Here is a 17,058-nt window from a genome sequence, read left to right on the forward strand (position 1 = left end):
GAGGATGTGGTGGTGTTGGAATTTCATGTTGATTATATTTTAATATAGTTGCTCTGTTTTGGAACTTGAATATGTTGATTACCTCAAGAACGTTATTAAGTTTTCAGTTCTTGAAAAGCTCAATCGCAGGGTGATTTCTCGTGTTGATTTGAGTATAGACAGTTTTCTTCTTGCTTCTTTCTCTTTTAGGCATGCATGCACTTAGATACTTTGAAGATCACATATCTGACTTTGTAGGCTCTGAATTTTTTATGTTGAAATAGATGAATTATTGAAGCATATACAGATATTGTGTGTACCTCCTACGGTCACTAGAAGTTCCTAATCTTTTCCGAAAGCTTGTCTGCCAAGCTGTCTGTCATTCATGGGTAGAGCTGACAATGGCCACTTTTTTGACACATTAGAACTTCTTGGTGATGAGGCAATAAGCTTTTTAAGTAAACATGATCAGTTTGTTTATATTAAACATTTGGAGACTGATTAGTATTATATATATATAGGTGTAGAAGGGAAATTGCATATAATTAAATAGTAATTTGCATTTACAATTAGGCATTGAAAAACTAGAAAAACACTCCTGGTAATTTGTACTCTTAATTTTGGAATCCATGAACAATAATAACAAGTTAAAAAAAACCCCAAGCAATTTGTAGTATCTAGTCTGAGAATTTTCTGATTTCCTTGATTGTTAATACTTGATAGGGAGCTAAATTAGTGTAGGGACACTATAGGGGAACAGAACATACTTAGAAAAATATGTTTTTGTTTCATTGTAACTTTATTGCAATCTGAGATTCTTATGGTCTAAGATTAAAGTACTCAGATACTGTGTATAGCATGTTTTGATGGTGATGGGAGGGGCAGATGGTGTTGCTTTGTGTTGGGTGGGAGCAGAAGTAACTGTTTTTGATTACATACTTATGAGGGAAAAAATGAGTTTAGCCCTTCTCAGCAGTCAAGCGGGTTGTTTTGTATTTTTTGCAGTCTGCAGAGAAAAAATTGCTCAAAGCATTTGCCCCACAGTTTGAACACATAATTGGGCTTGACCTTCATTCCATTCACTAATTGGTTTAACTTACTAATTTAAGTTGATAAATTTCTTTATAAAATTATGGCTGGTGAAAGATTCCTTGAACATCTTGTATTTCAGTGTTAGAAGGTTAAAGGTAGATTCATTTTTGTGGCCATGAAGGGGAAAAATCAGTTGGCAGATATTTTATTCATTATCAAGTTACAGTTTTTACACTTATTTTTATGTCTCATGTGACATGAGTCTTTCCCCCAACAAATATTAGTTGCTGTTAGTTTTCAGTGAACCTGACTGCCTCCTAAATGTGGTAGCATGGTATGCTCCTAAGATTTTAATATTGAATAGGTTTGTAAGGATGCTTTGGAGGTACATGGCTGCTGAATATTCATTCCTTCAGAGGGCATTTACTGAGGGCCCATTCTGCCCTGGGCAATGTGCTAGTTACTCTTCCGGAGCTCAGGCGTGTAGTGGAGAAAGATTTGTGAACAGATAAATTATGACAGGTGGTTGACAGAGGTAAGCAAATTAAAATATTTTAGAGGACTTACTTGTTCATCTTTCTGGAAGTGGTCCAGGTCAGAGTACTGTTGTATAACATTTATTTAGTACTATAACATAACATATAGCAGATCAAATTGTGTGACCTTAACGGATTCTAGTATATCATTTTAACTTTTAAATAACTGTAGCCATTAAATAGCTTAGGTTTAAATTTCAGTTCTCCTTCTTTGGTTTCTTGTTCTTTGAAAGTTTCATGCATGTTTAGCCTTCACTAATAACCTTTTGTATAGTAGTTTTCAATTTTTTGAGGTTGTTTAACCTTATTGCTGTTTGTGTGCGTGCGCGTGTGTATGCCTTAGACCTTGATACAGTGTTATATCGCCATGATGTTTTCCTGGTAGGTAGGACTCAAGACCTGTTCTAGAAGCTATGCTTTAATAGAGGGAGATGAGTGTTCGTTTACTTATTAGAAACCAAATAGTCAGGATGGATATATGTTTTGTTATGTAGCCTGAATTGAATAGTACCATATGAATGTAACATAAATTTTTGTTACTTTGAATAGTTGAAGAATTTGCACCATGTTTTCAGAGCTTGTAGCTAAAGCGTTCATGTCAGTGCAGTTTGCCTGTTGGTATTGAGATGCTCATAGTCAACACCTGTTCATTGTATTTTCTATTCATTATCCTTTTTGGCCAGAGATTATCTAATAACATACATTTTCTGTAGTACCCCCTTGCTTCTATCCAGAGATCCAGCCCAGGTTGTTTTAACCCCTCTCTTGTCCACTTAGGAAAGTTCCACCTCCAAAGATACCCCCTCCTGTATGTGGTGGAGCTATTAGTAAAAGGAAATAGTTAAAATCTCCCAACTTTGATCTTGTTTTTTCATGTCTTGGTGAAGAAGGAAACCCAGCCAGGCGGCGTAAATGGTTTATAGAAAGGAATTGAAAAGGATTTGGGGGTAAAAAACGTTTCAACCAAGCATTACCTGAATTGGGCAATGACTAGGAAGGCATGATCAGAAGCCTAAGGGGGAGTGAGAATGGGAAGTGGGGAACCATATGTAATTTTTTAAATAAATAAAAACAAATTTTATTTTGGAAAAACCTTAGATTTATAGAAAAGTTGCAAAGATAGTACAGAGTTCCTGTATACCTTTCACCCAGCTTTCCCCTAATGCTAATGTTGTACATAACTATGGTACATTTCTCACATCTAACAAATTAACTACTGTTAATTGGACTACAGGCTTTTTGGATTTCACAAGTTTTCCTATTAATACGCTTTTTCTGTTCCAGGATTCAATCCAGGATACCACATTATATTTAGACCATGTATAATTTTGGTAAATAGGTTGGGATTTCCAATGAACTTTTTCTGTGTCATGTATGTGGTCCAGTAATCCCCAGCCTCGTCTGGGTTTCCTTCTTCTCCAAGACATAATCTGACCAGTGCTAAAGAAAGAAAATCACTGACCGTGAGAATAAACAGTATGGCGTATGGTAGTGTTTTGTATCCCAAAGCACTCTTAACTCGGTGGAAGAGTTGGCTTTGCTCCCATAAGGGTAGTGTGAAGTTTCCTGAGAAGCTAAGAGCTGATCCTGAGTGAGAGGGCCCTTCCTGGGCTCCACCAATGTCACGTGCTTACCTCATAGATTTTACTACATGGAACTATCACCAATTATTTACTAAACCATGTCTGTCCTCTTTACTAAACCATATTTGTAAAGGGTCGTGGGCCATCTTACTCATTTTGGAATCCTCAGAACCAACGTATTGCTTCGCATATGGTTGTTAATACACATTTGAAGAAATTAACCTTTGTTTGGTAACACTGATTATTAGGTCAACGGAAGTTTTGTTTTGAATACCATAAGTGTTGAATTTCTCCTTCAAATCGAGCCATCTTAGGTTGCCGTTTCTGTGGCTGGTTGAGTTTGTCTTCCTGGACATTTTTTTTTTTTTTTTTTTTTAAGGAGGTTGCAGCTCCCAGTGGCCCATGCGGGTTTCGAACCGGCAACCTTGGTGTTACTGGCACCATGCTCTAACCAACTGAGCTAACCAGCCACCCATCTTCCTGGAACCTTAAAGAACTGTAAAAGCTCATTTAAGGTTGCTCTTTCTTTTAATTACAGAAATAATTTATTTTCCTTAAAAATAAGAGTAGAATTGAAAGGAATGGATGGTTGTAGGTTTAGAAATTTGTTAGCTTTTGAGTATATGTGTGACAACTTTAATTCCACCCCTCACCCGCCATGGGTTGTAGATCTGGCTGTTTGCCTGCCACTTCATGCACAGGTAATGAAATAACAACTTCCTAGACTTATTGAGGGAGACTGCTTGTCAGATTCAGAGAATTCGTTTTAAAGTTTTCCTGTTATAGCCAAGATTCGTTGTGGCCCAGGGTCACCTAAGCATAAAAGCTGCCATGGTATGGGAACACAGGGGTCTGTCCTAATTCTGTGGATCAGGCACAGTAGAGTCAGTTTGGTAAATAGAAAAAACATCAGAAGAGGAAGGAGCTGTAAAGTGAAATTACTATTTTCTTGATTTAGACTAAAGACTGTGACAGTGGTGTACATGAACCAGTTTTCTATTTTGTCTTTCTCCAGACATCTCACAAAGTCACAAAAATGAGCAGTAATAAATTGTCACTTCTTCCTGTTTTATTCACATTAGCTTTGAATCCTTTTTTCTACTTTCTCTGAACTGTGCTAAGAATGGCAAAGTCTATTCCAGCAGGGCAGCTGAATCTAAACTATGCTTTTATATGTACTATTCATTTCATTTTGAGTCTGAAATGTACATTTTGAGTCTAAAAATGTGCTGTTATCTTGGTGAACTTAATCTTTATAAACCTAAATTTTCTTTTAACCAGTGAGTGATAACTGTTTCCAGCCTCCTTCCAGGTTAGAGTGACTCAGTATGGTGAGAATGATCTTATGAAAGTTTCTCTTTAAAACCAGAAGGGTAAGTAGTTCATTGTCCCTGGCTTAACTTGAAGGTAAATACTCTGGGTTTTAGAATTTTTTTGTCTGAAGAACCAGCATCAGAGGTCCAGAGGTTTCATGTCAATTTGAGAAGAACTGAGGGACTAAAACGGCTAAATTTAGAAATGCCATTATTAGGTTGAAGAGGGGGAAATCTGTTAAAAGATAAAAATCTTTCCAAATTCGGAAATAGACAATTAATGCTTGGTAATGTGGGAAATTCAGTTTGAAAGAAACAAAGGGATAATAAAACTGAGTGATGATGAGAAATGGAATGCTGGAGTTTTAAAACTCTTATCAAAATTTTTGAGAAGAGATTTTCTGTTGTGAAACTTGTAGATAAAACTTCTAGAAGAAAACAGAAAAAAATCTTTGTGACCTTGAGTTAGGCAACAATTTTTTTTTAATAGGACACAAAAAAACAAAAGAAAAAAATCAATAAGTTGGATTTCATCAAATGAAAAACTTTCATTCTTTTTAAACAACACTATTACGAAAATGAAAACCCAAGCCACAGGAAATATTTGTCAAAAATATTTCTAATAAAGTACTTGTATTCAGAATATGTGAAGAACTCTTACAACTCAATAGTAAGGAGACAAACAGCTCAATTTTTTTAAATGGTGAAAGATTTGGCTATCAAAGAAGGTTCACACATAGCCAAAAACCACATGGAAAGATAACATCGTTAGTCCTTAGGGAAATGCAAATTAAAACCACAATGAGATACCACTTTACACCTATTAAAATGGGTAAGATTTAAGATTACAGTACCATTTTTGGCACACCCAATTGCTGGTAGAAATGCAAGGTGATACAGTCACTCTGAAAAACAGTTTGGCAGTTTCTTTTAAGTTAAAAACGTGTATGCTTACCATATGACCCAGCAATCTCACCCTTAGTTATTTACCCAAGAGAAATGAAAACATATGTTCACACACAGACGTGTACTTGAGTGTTCATTGCACTTTTATCCATAATAGCCCCAAACTGGATGGAACCCCAATGTCCTTCAGCTGGTGCCTGGATAAACACATTGTTGTATGTCTATATAACGGTCTACACAGCGATAAAGAGGAACGAACTACTGATACTCGTATATCATGATTGTGTTTTTTATATCATAACCATATACAGTTGTCAAAACTTGAATTGTTAACTTTAAATTGGTGACTTTTACTATATGTAAATTATATCTCAAAACTGATTTTGACAAGGAAGTTTTTTGCCAGTGACTTATACAGGATTAGATAATGGATTCAGATTAGTTTGGATCTGAATTTGTTATAGGCACTAAAGTAATATTGAAATAATAATCAATATCACTGAATTGAATTTCAAAGAGCTTACTACATATATCAGTGTTGGGTCAAATTTAGGTTAATACTACTATGAATGAAAATAGATGAAAATGAGATAAAATTTTTATTTGAAGTCACTAAATCAGAAAATGAGAATTCTAAATAAGGGAAAAATACTTGGGCTAATTTTGAATCCCCTCTCTGGCTTAAATTTTTACTGGGTCTAATACTATTGACCACCAATTTCTAGAAATAATCACTTCCTTTTGCCTTCAATAAACCACTTTTACAATTGTTGTCCTCTTCTAGGATTGTTTCTTTTCATTCTTCTTTGCTAGCTCCTCTTTTTTGGGGTGGGGAGGAGGGTACATTTAAGGTTGATCCCTGTAGGGTTCTATAATTAGTCTTTTTCTTGGTCTGCCTGCTTTCCATGGCAGTCTTTTCCATTCTCCATGTCTTTTAACTGCCCTCAGGATGTTGGTATTGCTGTAGCTTCCTATGCCTATTTCCTTTTATTTTGTGGATATATTATTCACCTGGATATCCTATAGACCCTTCAGACTTAACGTGTTTATTTCTGTACTCATCATCTTTCCCTCCACGTTTGCTCTGTCGCCTTCATTCTCCAGCACCATTCATCCAGGCTCCCAAGCGTAGAAAATCCCAACTTGGCCTTGGCTTCTTGCTCTCCTTTATCTTTTCGATCTCACAGGTCACCCACCTCTTGTCTCTCAGCCATCAGCCTGTCCTCTTCAGAGTCTCTTTCACATTGTCCCCAGAGTTATTTTTTTTAAGGTGTGTGATCCTCTTCCTCCCGTAGTTAAAAACATTTCTTGGTTTTGTTGTTGTTATTGCTTAAAGTCTAAAATGAAGTCATATTCCTTTAAATTTCCAAATTAAGTATTTCTGAACTCTCATTCTCTATCTCATTCATCCTTTTAATTTTTTTTCCTTTTTGGGGATTTTTCTGATGCAGCCTCATTCCTGGTTAAGAGTATAGGCTCTGGAATCACATTGCCTGCTCCTTCAATTGTCAACTGGGTAACTACAAGCAAGTTATTTTAGCTCTCTGTGTCTCTTGTTTTCTAATTTATAAAATATAGATAATATGATTGTATGGTTGATGTGAGAGTTAAATGAGATAATATATGAAGCACTTCATACAGTGCTGGCATATAATATGTTCTTAATAAAGATGGATTCTTGTTTTTATCATGATACTTTAAAAAAAAAGAAAAAACCAGAAAACTTAGTATTTTGGATTGTTGCTGTCATTGTTTCCAAATGGGATTTCTCTGGAAAACCCGTTAGTCCCTCCGGTACTCAATGCCATCTTGCTCATTTATTGCGGGATGGGCTGCAGTAGCACAGACACACACTACCATCACCACCTGGCAACCCAGCAGCCAGGTTTGCACATAAGAGCCCTGTCTCTCGAGGCACTCCTGTAGGGCCAAGACACCTGGGTCTAGTTTCCAGTCTCAACCAGCCCTCCTTTCCCTGTGAGACTTGGGGAGTCTTGCTCCCCAAGAGCAGCTAAATTCCTTCCTCTTCTCAGGGCATCTCCATTTTACATCTGAGGCAACTGAAGCAGCTTGTCACTCTGCAGTAAGAGTCATGCTCTTGACCATTACACTGTATTAAGAATCAGTCACCCTAGCTTGGCTCCAGGTGGTCTTCCTAAACACTGCATTCTTAACGCTGGGCTTTCCATCACTCCCTGTCTTGACTCAGTACTTTCGCTTATGCTGTTCTTTTGCTTGGATACTAGTCTTTTCCCCCTGCCTTGTAAATGCTTACTCATCTTTAAATAACATCTCTGTTGTCTCTCCTGGGAAGACTTCCCCACTCTCGGACAAAGTTACCCCTCACCTGCCTTTGCCCACCACACATTGTTTAGTCCTCTTTTGTGGTACTTGCCGCATTGTGTTGTCCATCTCCCCCCCACTCTTCTTTATCCTTGTGACTCTAGCTTTTGGCATATAGCATATGCTCAAGAAATAGGAAATGAAGAACGAACGATATAGAAGAACCTAAAGATGCTGGTAGGGAGTGAATTACAGTGCATTTTAGGCTAAGAGAAAAATACAGATCTCTAGGGATAGGGAACATAGAGAAAATACAGTTCTATTCAAAATGGGAGTATATGGGATGGGTGGTAATGGGGTAATAGACTAGAAGTTGAGCGGGGATAATAGTGCTTCTCAAAGTTTTTGCCCAAGTACCTCTAGTGGTAGAGGATAGTGGGTATGGAACCCCTCTGGGGCTGGGTGTTGAACCCCTTGGGGGACTGGGAGCAGAGCTCCAAGCAACCTTTCTGCTTCAAGTACAAAATAGCTGAATATTTTTAACGTATCCATGTTTTATCTTTAGAAACGCATGCATATTTTGCATTCTATTTTATTATCTATGAATTTGTTTCAACATGAAAATACTTTTTTATCCTCACCCACCTGATTCTCTATTAACTATATGCTATGGGAACATGTGTCATTTATTCTCTGGCTTCTAGCACATTCTGGCATGCCCCAACACCCAAATCTGGGAAGCATGGAATGGGGTTATAGTCTAATATGGCAGCATTCTAGCTTTCTGTAATTTGGGGGATTGTCTACTCAAGAGTATTATGTCATGGAACCAAGAAGGGTGAGCTCATCCTGTTCTGACTAACGCGGCTGTTCCTGGAAGGCTGCAGTCAGTTGGAGGCACCTCATTACCAGCTCACTGGGGACTAGCTGGAGAGAGTTCACAGAAGACCCACAGGAATGATTAAGAGACTGGAGGGGCTGACTGATGAGGAAAGAATATAAATGAAAACTGTATAACTTGGCTGAACCAAGATAGCAGGAATACACAACTGTATAAATATCTCAAGAGTATAAACTTGATGAGGGAGGGCAATCTTTTATGGTGGGATGTGGGGGTGGGGAGAATAAACCAAGGGTGAAATGAAGCAAAGGAAAAATGTAAACGAATAATCTAAAGTATCTGATGGTACACTTTATTTCTTGGAACCTCCTTAGTTAGACCACTAACCCATGGGCCTATGGCTATTTGAATGATTTGGTTTTTTCCTTTGATTTCCTTGGACTCGTGTCTGGTGCTTCTGTGTAGACAATGCTGGAGGCTACATCTTACCCAAGCCAACATCTTTCTTTTGTCCTATCTTGTTTTGTGCAGCTCAGTGGGTGATATTTGGAACTCATGTGTGCTGCCACTGCCTCTTTATTCACAAAAATTATAAGTGGACTTTCACATCATTTTTTTCATAGCTTTTTAGAATAGCGCTTTAAAAGTAGAGACTGAATCAGTGATGTGTATTTTAATAATTTTAGAAACCCAGATATAGTATTTAGTTCCTGGGGTACCAGTTTTAGGAAATTATAGCCTTGATGAAATGCAGACATGCCTGTTTGAAACATGTACTTTGGGAAATGATTGTATAAAAGTCCTACTTGGGGTATGGGAGGCATAAAGCTTTTAAATAACAGTTGAAATTAGCCAGGAGAAACATTTGAATGTTGCAGTTTTATAGTTCTATTCCTAAGAAAGGAATGGTAGAACTGGAAGAAAATGATTTTATACTCTTTTGATTTATAAAAATGATTTTATTTATACAAGGCAGTTATATAGCTTCTAAGACCTCTACACCAGATTGGTAAACTTTTTGTCAAAGGTCAGATAGAAAAACTTTGTAGGCCATATATCTCTGCTGCAACTACTCCACTCTGCTGATGTCGTACAAAAGCAGTCATAGATAACATATAAACGAACGAACTTGGCTGTGTTCGTTCTGTTTTTACAAAACTTTTTTTTTTTAACCGAAACACGTGGCTGTCTGGATTTGGCCTGAGGCTATAGTTTGCCAACTCTTTCTGTAGCCATTGCTCTTGAAAGCATGATCTGCAGCATCAACATGCCCTGTGAGCCTCTTAGAGATGCAGAATATTGGGTCCCTTCTCAGGCTGACTGCTCTGCCATGCTTCTCTAACTTTCACGTGCGTAAGAATCACCTGGGGAACTTGTGATAGTACAAGCTCTGAGATAGGCTCTGAACAACATACTAGCCACTGGGAGGCAAAGATGAGTAAGACCCAGTCAGCGTCCTCAGGAAGCCCGCAATCCATCAGGAGAGACCACTGTATTATGATGCAGACTAGTACATGCTAGAATAGAGGTATGTTCAGTATAGGAGTATTACAACAGAGGAAGTGGTTGGTTCTGCCTGGCATGGGAGAAGCCCTCAGAGGGGCCTGGGAGTTGGACCAGGAAAGGTGGTGGTGCTTGAGTTGAGTCTTGAAGCTCATTAGAGACACTGAAGCATTGAGGTGGGGTGGGGGTGCGGGGGTTAAAGCATGGTAGTTCATGGCGGGGTACAGTAAACATGATGGAACCAGGAGTTATTTGATTTATAATTAAATAGCTGATCACAGGGTTGGTTGGAGGCCCATTAAAGATCACAATGAATAGAAGTAAAAGTTTAGTACACGCTATTATCTTTAGCTAAGTTTTTAATACAGTTTTCTTATTTGAGAAAAGGACCACTTGCCTGTTCTTTCTCTTTTTTAGGAAAAAAAAAATCATTCTTCAGAAATAGAAACTTTTTATGTGTTGTTGCATCATTAAGAATTTAGAAAACACTAAAAGGTACAGGTAGAAAATAAAAATTACTTATAATTCCATACACCAGGAGATGACCACTGGTAACATTTTTGTGTTGTTCCTTCCAGTCTTCTTTATGTAATGTAATATTTTAAAAATTGGGCTCATGCAATGTAAATAATTTTTTGCTTGCTTCTCCATTTAACATTTTATTTGTGAGCAATTCCTTGTGTTGTTATTCTTTAAGAGTGTCATTTTTAAAATGCTTATATAGCATTCTAATAGATCTCTTATAGTTTATGTAACTCTTCTCTTGTTTGTAGATCCTTTAAGCTGGTTCCAATTGTTAGTTGACCCAGGTTTTGGCTCATGTATTTGGCAAGTCTGTCACCATATTTTAAAATAAATACATATACTTATTTATTTTTAATTATAAAAGTTTGCCAACTTGTTTGATCTGCTGGCCTTCACTCATTCTGTTCTTGTGCTCTTATTAGTATTTTGTGTTTTCTTGATTTCCCATGATAGAGAATAATCATTAAAAGCATGGATTCTGGGTCCAGGTTGTCTGGGTTTGATTCAAGTCTGCTACCTATTGTGTATAATCTTGAGGAAGTACCTTGAGAAAGTGCCTCACTTTCCTCATTTGTAAAATAGGGATAATTGCACCTATGTTTTGGGGTTGTGAATTAATATGTATGAAGCACTGAGAACAGTCCCTGCCTTATGGAAAGAGACTGTGTCTTCATTTAGTGATTAGTAGTCTCTTCTCATTTGTTTTATGGTGGCTGTTTGTGTATGCCTTGCCATAACCCCCTTTCTGCTACATTAGTTCATGAATATCTTTGAGTTACAGATGGACTTTATTGAATTTTATTACTTGGGGACTTTATCTTGAAAGTTCAAAGATTTTTTCCCCCCTCACTCATAGTAGCAAATTTTCCTGTTGAAAGATAAGCTCGGCATTGTTTAACCGTGCCTTGGAAGTGCATGGACAGGCGCTCGTATCCTGCTCACCACCCAGCCTCTCTCCCGTGTCTCTTCACCTTGTTGCCAGACCCCCTGCTCCAGCCCCATCAGACAAACGGGGCATGTGGTTGTGATGAGGCTCCCTCTAAATCTGTGCTCTACTGTGTGTCTGCTGAAGCGTTGGCTTCAACTGAAGTCCTGGAGCTTCCTTCTGGGAGTGACACAGGGCAGCGGCAGTGCTGCTTGCCTTTTCTTGTGGAGTTTTAATTGGGAAACCTTGGTCCGAGTTTACCTGCCGTGGTTGTCTTTAGTGTCTCGGCGTTCCCACTGTCTGTTCTACCTCCTCTTTTTGTTTTCTGGGGATGCTCTGTCAGAAATAAAAACCTATTCCACTGACCCTTTTTTCTTGTAGGGTAGGATCCTGAGGCAGCACAACAGATGCATCCTTTGGCAGTTGGTTGTGCCCGGCACTAGAGAGAAGCCCAGGGATGATATGTTTTGGGGTTATATTTCTCCACCCGGGAAGTCACCCAGTTCATTCCAGAAACATTGACCATCTGCTTCTGTGACACACCCTCAGTGAAGGTCTGATGGACAGACACTTTCCGTTGTTCTTGCGGCTATTTTCTCGCATGTGGAAATTGAAGACAAGGTGAGAGGGCCACGTTACCTGCTTCGGTGAATAGGAAGGTGTGCTGCACTCGGTTCTCAGAACATGGGCCCTCGTTTAAAGGTAAGTCAATAGCCTAGTTAAGGTTCACTTGTTACTGGGATGCAGTACATGAACTCCGTGGCCAGTCCCTGTGCCTTTTTTCAGCAAGGAAAAGCTGTTGAAGTGCACGGTTGCAGTTAGAATTGACTTTGCTCCCAGAAGGGCATCTTTGAGTAAAAAGAAATAAATTCTCCATTTCTGGGAAATGACTTTTTTACAACTGATCTTCAATGTTAGGGCTAAAATTTGTTTGATGTTGTAATTATAAGTCTTTGTACTCCAAAAAAAGCAAAGAGTTTTAGAATATGCATATTAATCAACTTTCTAACATTCCCTTGAGAGAGATATTTTCAAGTACTTCCTCCTCCCCTGCTTTTGTAGGTAATGTGAGCCAAAGTGCTGTAGTATTAAGCATCTTGCCTGGGATCTTTTAGGAAGCAAGTGATACTTCTGCATTAGATAATTGGTACTGCATTCTCTTTTCTTCTGTCATGCTTTATTTTTATTTCAGAAAAATTTTTAGAAGAGCCATAAGCAATTTATCTTTCTAATTTTAGCCTCACGGTGAGATTCTTACAGCAGGATTGGGTAATGTTTTTCATACCTTTTTTTTTAACCTGTTTTCTTAAATCTTTTCTCTTCCCAAATACTTCACTGTCTCTGTGACTCCAGTCTTTTTCACGATTCAGTGTTCTATGAGGTTAATACCACTGGGATTCAGAGTTAGACATGGATTTGAGTCTCAGCTCTGTCACTTAACCAGCTGTGAGATGTTCAGCAAGTTAACTTTTCTAAACCCAGTTTTGTTTTTTTAAAATCTGTGAAATGAGGATTAATCATGCTTATTTTACCAAGTTGTTATGGTGACAATTACTTAGGCTAATATGTAAAACAGTGCAGTGTTTGGCTTACGGTAAGTGGATCAATAAGTTGGTTGTAAGTACTAGTTTACTACTACATACTACTGTTATCCCGCTAGCTTTGGGTATCACAGTTTGCTGAATTGTGTAAGGGCAAGGACACTAGACAGATGAATTTGAAAAAAAACAAACTACTCATGTAGCTGAATTGCATGAAATAGTATGGTGGAGGCTTAACATACTGCTTCTTTGTGCTTTGAATTAGACTGGGGAAGAGTTCCAAAATAATTTTATGAAGGAGAAGTGTGAGCAGCAGAAAGTGGAGGGTGCTGTGGAAACTGTTGTAGAAAAATAAGAGCTCAAGATAAGGAAAATAGGACCATAAAACTGGACAGCACGCCATGCATGAGAACTTACGGCTCTAGGCATTGGTATTTAATACGTACTTGTAGAACTGAGGTAAATTGACAACTGTGGGTCTGAAGAGCTTATGACCCCCGGCTCACGTGAATATACTACTAATTAAGAAGCCTGTAAATCTTTAAAAAGTATGTCTCAAAGGGAGGTCGCCTCTGGAAGGTTCCCGATTCTTAGACATTCTGGCTCAAATAGACATTTGACCTTATCCATTCAGCAGATATTTTATTCATACTTATTGCAGTTATGATATGCAATCATGTTGGATGCTGTGGAGAATTTTTAAGACTAGTTCTTTGCCTCATGTTATTTACCACTCTGAAATGGAAAAGAAAACACACAAGGGGCTAAAAGAGCTGATAAAAGGTGCTGGCTTGAGATAACATCGATAACTTTAACATATATTAGCCCTAAAAGAAAGAATGAACTCAGTGCATTGTAGAATGGAGAACATAAACTAAGGTCAAAACTCAGTGGTACGATACAAATGTTAGTGTCCATTGCACTTTTCTTTGACAGTACGTTGGGTGGTTCAAATGAGTAATAATTGAAGTCTTACTCTGGAAACAGGTTTAATAAACAGTGAAAGTTTCCCCTCCAACTCTGGCCCCTATATGAATTGTTCTGACCTTGGCAGGCATCACGTAGGATGAGAAGGACAGTCTCCTCCTCTTGTTCTCTCCTGTGCCTTTCTGCTGAGCTCATCTTCCACAGGGCCCATTCGTTTGTCTCATTGGTAACAGCAAAAAGGACTGCTCTGACATGCCTACTGCTTGTTATGGGGATGAGCCAGGGTTCATTTTAATTATATAATGCCGAAATGATGATAATACTTGCTTTTATAAATCCACATTTTATATAACTATTTCTAATTGGATGAATTACTTCCAGAAGGCAAATATAAGTGGAAAGGGACTCCATTGTCCTCTTCGCTTGTGTTGATTAGCACCGCTTCGTATGGGGGAGGGAAACTGTCTCGGGGCCCTGGATCTAAGAAGATGAAAGCCATGTTGTTACATTTTGTAATTAGCAATAAAGCAAGGGGCTGTTTGTGGTATTCCTAGGGTGGTCAGTGGATTAGTAGTCTTTAGGGGGAATGATGCAGTCTCTGTTTCTCTGAAGTATGTCATAGGGCACCTGTCAAGCTGAGGTGGCTGTAAGAAAGAGTTGGAGAAAAAAACTGAACAAGTTTTCTTCTGCAGTTGCAGCTGTGATCCTCGGCTGTCTGTCGGCATTGAAGGGACCTGATGTTTTACGTTATTGGTAGGTTCTGGAAAGAGTTCTCTTTATTATCTTTTTGTTGGGGATACTTACATCCTTTTTGCTTCCTTTTCTATCCCTTTTCCCCTTGAAAATAGACTTGGACATATTTCCAGTTATGCCAGAAAGTACCTTCACAGAGTTGGCAGTGGAATTCATTCATTTGGGAAATATTTATTGAGTAATTATAGTCGGTGCCAGACACTGTTTCCTGCAGAGTCAAAGTCGAATAAGGCAAAAATCTGCCTTCAAGAAGTTCATACCATGAAGGGGGAAGTGGTTAAGGGGGGAAAAAGTTATAATAGATAAATGTACAGGAGATTGAGGGAACCCAGAAGAGGGAAGCCCTACCTGGTGGTTGCTGGGAAGGGCTTTTGCCAAGAGGACAAAGGAGGGGAAGGCTTCCAAATGGCGGGAATAAAATGCACACTCTTTTTACTATTTCTGAAAGGGGGCAGCACGTGCAGGGGGTGGGCATGATTATGTGGTCCATTGTATAGAACAAGGCTTGGCAAACGTTTTCTATGAAGGGCCAACGAGTAAATATTTGCAGCTTCCAGCCTCTGTAGTCTTTTGTCGCAACTGCTGGTTTAGTTCAAAAGCAACCCTAGACGATATGTAAATGAATCAAACTGTATTTACAAAAGCAGGCAGTGGGTGGGAGTTGGCCCAAGGACTATTGTATCTGAGCCGTGGTAGAGAAGTTCCTCTCTTCACCCACAGAGGTACACCCAGTGCAGTGTTTCTTTGGAAGTCTTGCTATCTCGTCCTGACTTCTTTAATTTCTGAGAGATGGCTAGCCTGTTCCATAATGAGAAGCTGTAATGTGTAACTGGCAGGTGTCTGTGTGTTCTCTCTTTCGCATAGGCGGAATCACAGTGTCTGTGGTTGCATTCTTCTTCACGATTAAGTTCCTCTTTGAGCTCGCCGCACGTGTAGTCAGCTTTCTCCAGAATGAGGACCGTGAGCGCCGAGGGGACCGGACTATTTATGACTACGTGCGGGGAAATTACCTGGATCCCCGGTCTTGCAAAGTCTCCTGGGATTGGAAGGACCCCTATGAGGTGGGCCACAGCATGGCCTTCCGAGTGCATGTAAGGGCATGTTTCTGTCTCCATACCCACTGGGGTTTCTGAGTCACTTGCTTTCCCGAGCCCAGTTCAGTCCGTTGGTGGTGCTGGCCTGGAAGGTTAACATTTTCCCTTGTTTTTCAGTCCCTCCCAGGGACTTGGGAATTGTTAATATCTGAAGAGTCAAAAGTTTCTCTATCATTTTGGTTTAATGGGTGCTTAGCTTTGAAGTATAAAGCTTAATACTACCTTTTCAAAATAAGAAAAATATTACTGAAAAGAATAGATGTTGTAGATCAGAGATTGGCAAACTATGGCCCAAGGGTTAAATCAGGTACATCTCCTATTTCTGTAAATATGGTTTTATTGGGACACAGCCACACCCATTCATCTTTGCGTTTTGCTGATAGCTGCTTTCACGCTTGAGTAGTTAACCACAACCGAATAGCTGTGTATGACCCATAAAGCCAAAAATATTTACTCTCTGGCCCTTTAGAGAAATAGTGTTCTGCCCCCTGTGATGACGGGGGCAGTCATCACAGGGGTTGTGCTTGGCTTGATAGCCTGAACCCTCCTAGCTTCGCCTCGTGCTTTAGTGCACTCGGTGCCAGTGGTACCCACTGACTTACCTTTCCATTTGGGTTAGCAGTGATAACATAATAAAAAGGGCTGGTAAGACAGAGGAGGCAGCATTTGTCGTTCAGAAATGTCAAGTTGAAATTGATTTAATGATGTATCTTACCCCGCCCTCAAAACAGGTTAAGAATTTGTTCATGATTTAATGGTTTTCCTTGAAGTATTGAGAGAATTTGTGTCTCCCTTTGTCTGCAGGACTGTGGGAGCGAGTAGTTACTGGCTTTTACCAGCTACCTCCTCTCGCTCCACACTTTTTGGAGTTAGATGGGAAATGATTTTTCTCCCCCTGCTCGCTAATGAGTTCCTCTCTTCTCCCCATTGTAGTTATTCTATAAGAACGGGCAGCCTTTCCCCGCACATCGGCCTGTGGGACTAAGAGTTCACATCTCTCATGTTGAGCTAGCAGTGGAAATTCCGGTGACCCAGGAAGTGCTCCAGGAGCCCAGTTCCAACGTGGTCAAGGTGGCTTTCACTGTGCGCAGGGCCGGGCGTTACGAGATCTCAGTGAAGCTTGGGGGATTAAATGTAGCCTACAGTCCCTACTACAAAATTTTTCAGCCGGGTACGTTCTCTCTCCCTTTCTCTCCCTCCTTCCTTTCCTTCCTTTTTCTTTTTGCAATAGTACCCTTTTTTAAACAACATATTTATTGAGATTCAATTTATATGCCATATAATTAATCCATTTAAAATATATAACGGTTTTTAAAA

General features: G+C 39.2%; 1 protein-coding gene and 1 non-coding gene across 4 annotated transcripts in view; one reads left to right on the top strand and one right to left on the bottom strand.

Annotated features, from left to right (window-relative positions):
• The window catches only part of AREL1 (apoptosis resistant E3 ubiquitin protein ligase 1), a 35,247-nt gene that overhangs the window by 1,781 nt on the left and 16,408 nt on the right, over positions 1-17,058 (top strand). The window contains exons 2-5 of one of the 3 annotated variants that reach the window (XM_033108407.1): positions 11,808-12,128; positions 14,587-14,647; positions 15,512-15,738; positions 16,675-16,912. In XM_033108407.1, the coding sequence (XP_032964298.1) occupies positions 14,632-14,647; positions 15,512-15,738; positions 16,675-16,912 (481 nt within the window). In that variant the 5' untranslated portion in view covers positions 11,808-12,128; positions 14,587-14,631. The remainder of the gene's footprint in view (positions 1-11,807; positions 12,129-14,586; positions 14,648-15,511; positions 15,739-16,674; positions 16,913-17,058) is intronic. The other 2 variants (XM_033108409.1, XM_033108408.1) reach the window with 2 other exon arrangements.
• On the bottom strand, positions 3,527-3,600 carry TRNAT-AGU (transfer RNA threonine (anticodon AGU)). Its single transcript has one exon. It is a non-coding gene; the product is annotated as a tRNA-Thr (tRNA).

Source organism: Rhinolophus ferrumequinum, chromosome 6, assembly GCF_004115265.2.
Source record: "Rhinolophus ferrumequinum isolate MPI-CBG mRhiFer1 chromosome 6, mRhiFer1_v1.p, whole genome shotgun sequence".
Lineage (NCBI taxonomy): Eukaryota > Metazoa > Chordata > Mammalia > Chiroptera > Rhinolophidae > Rhinolophus > Rhinolophus ferrumequinum.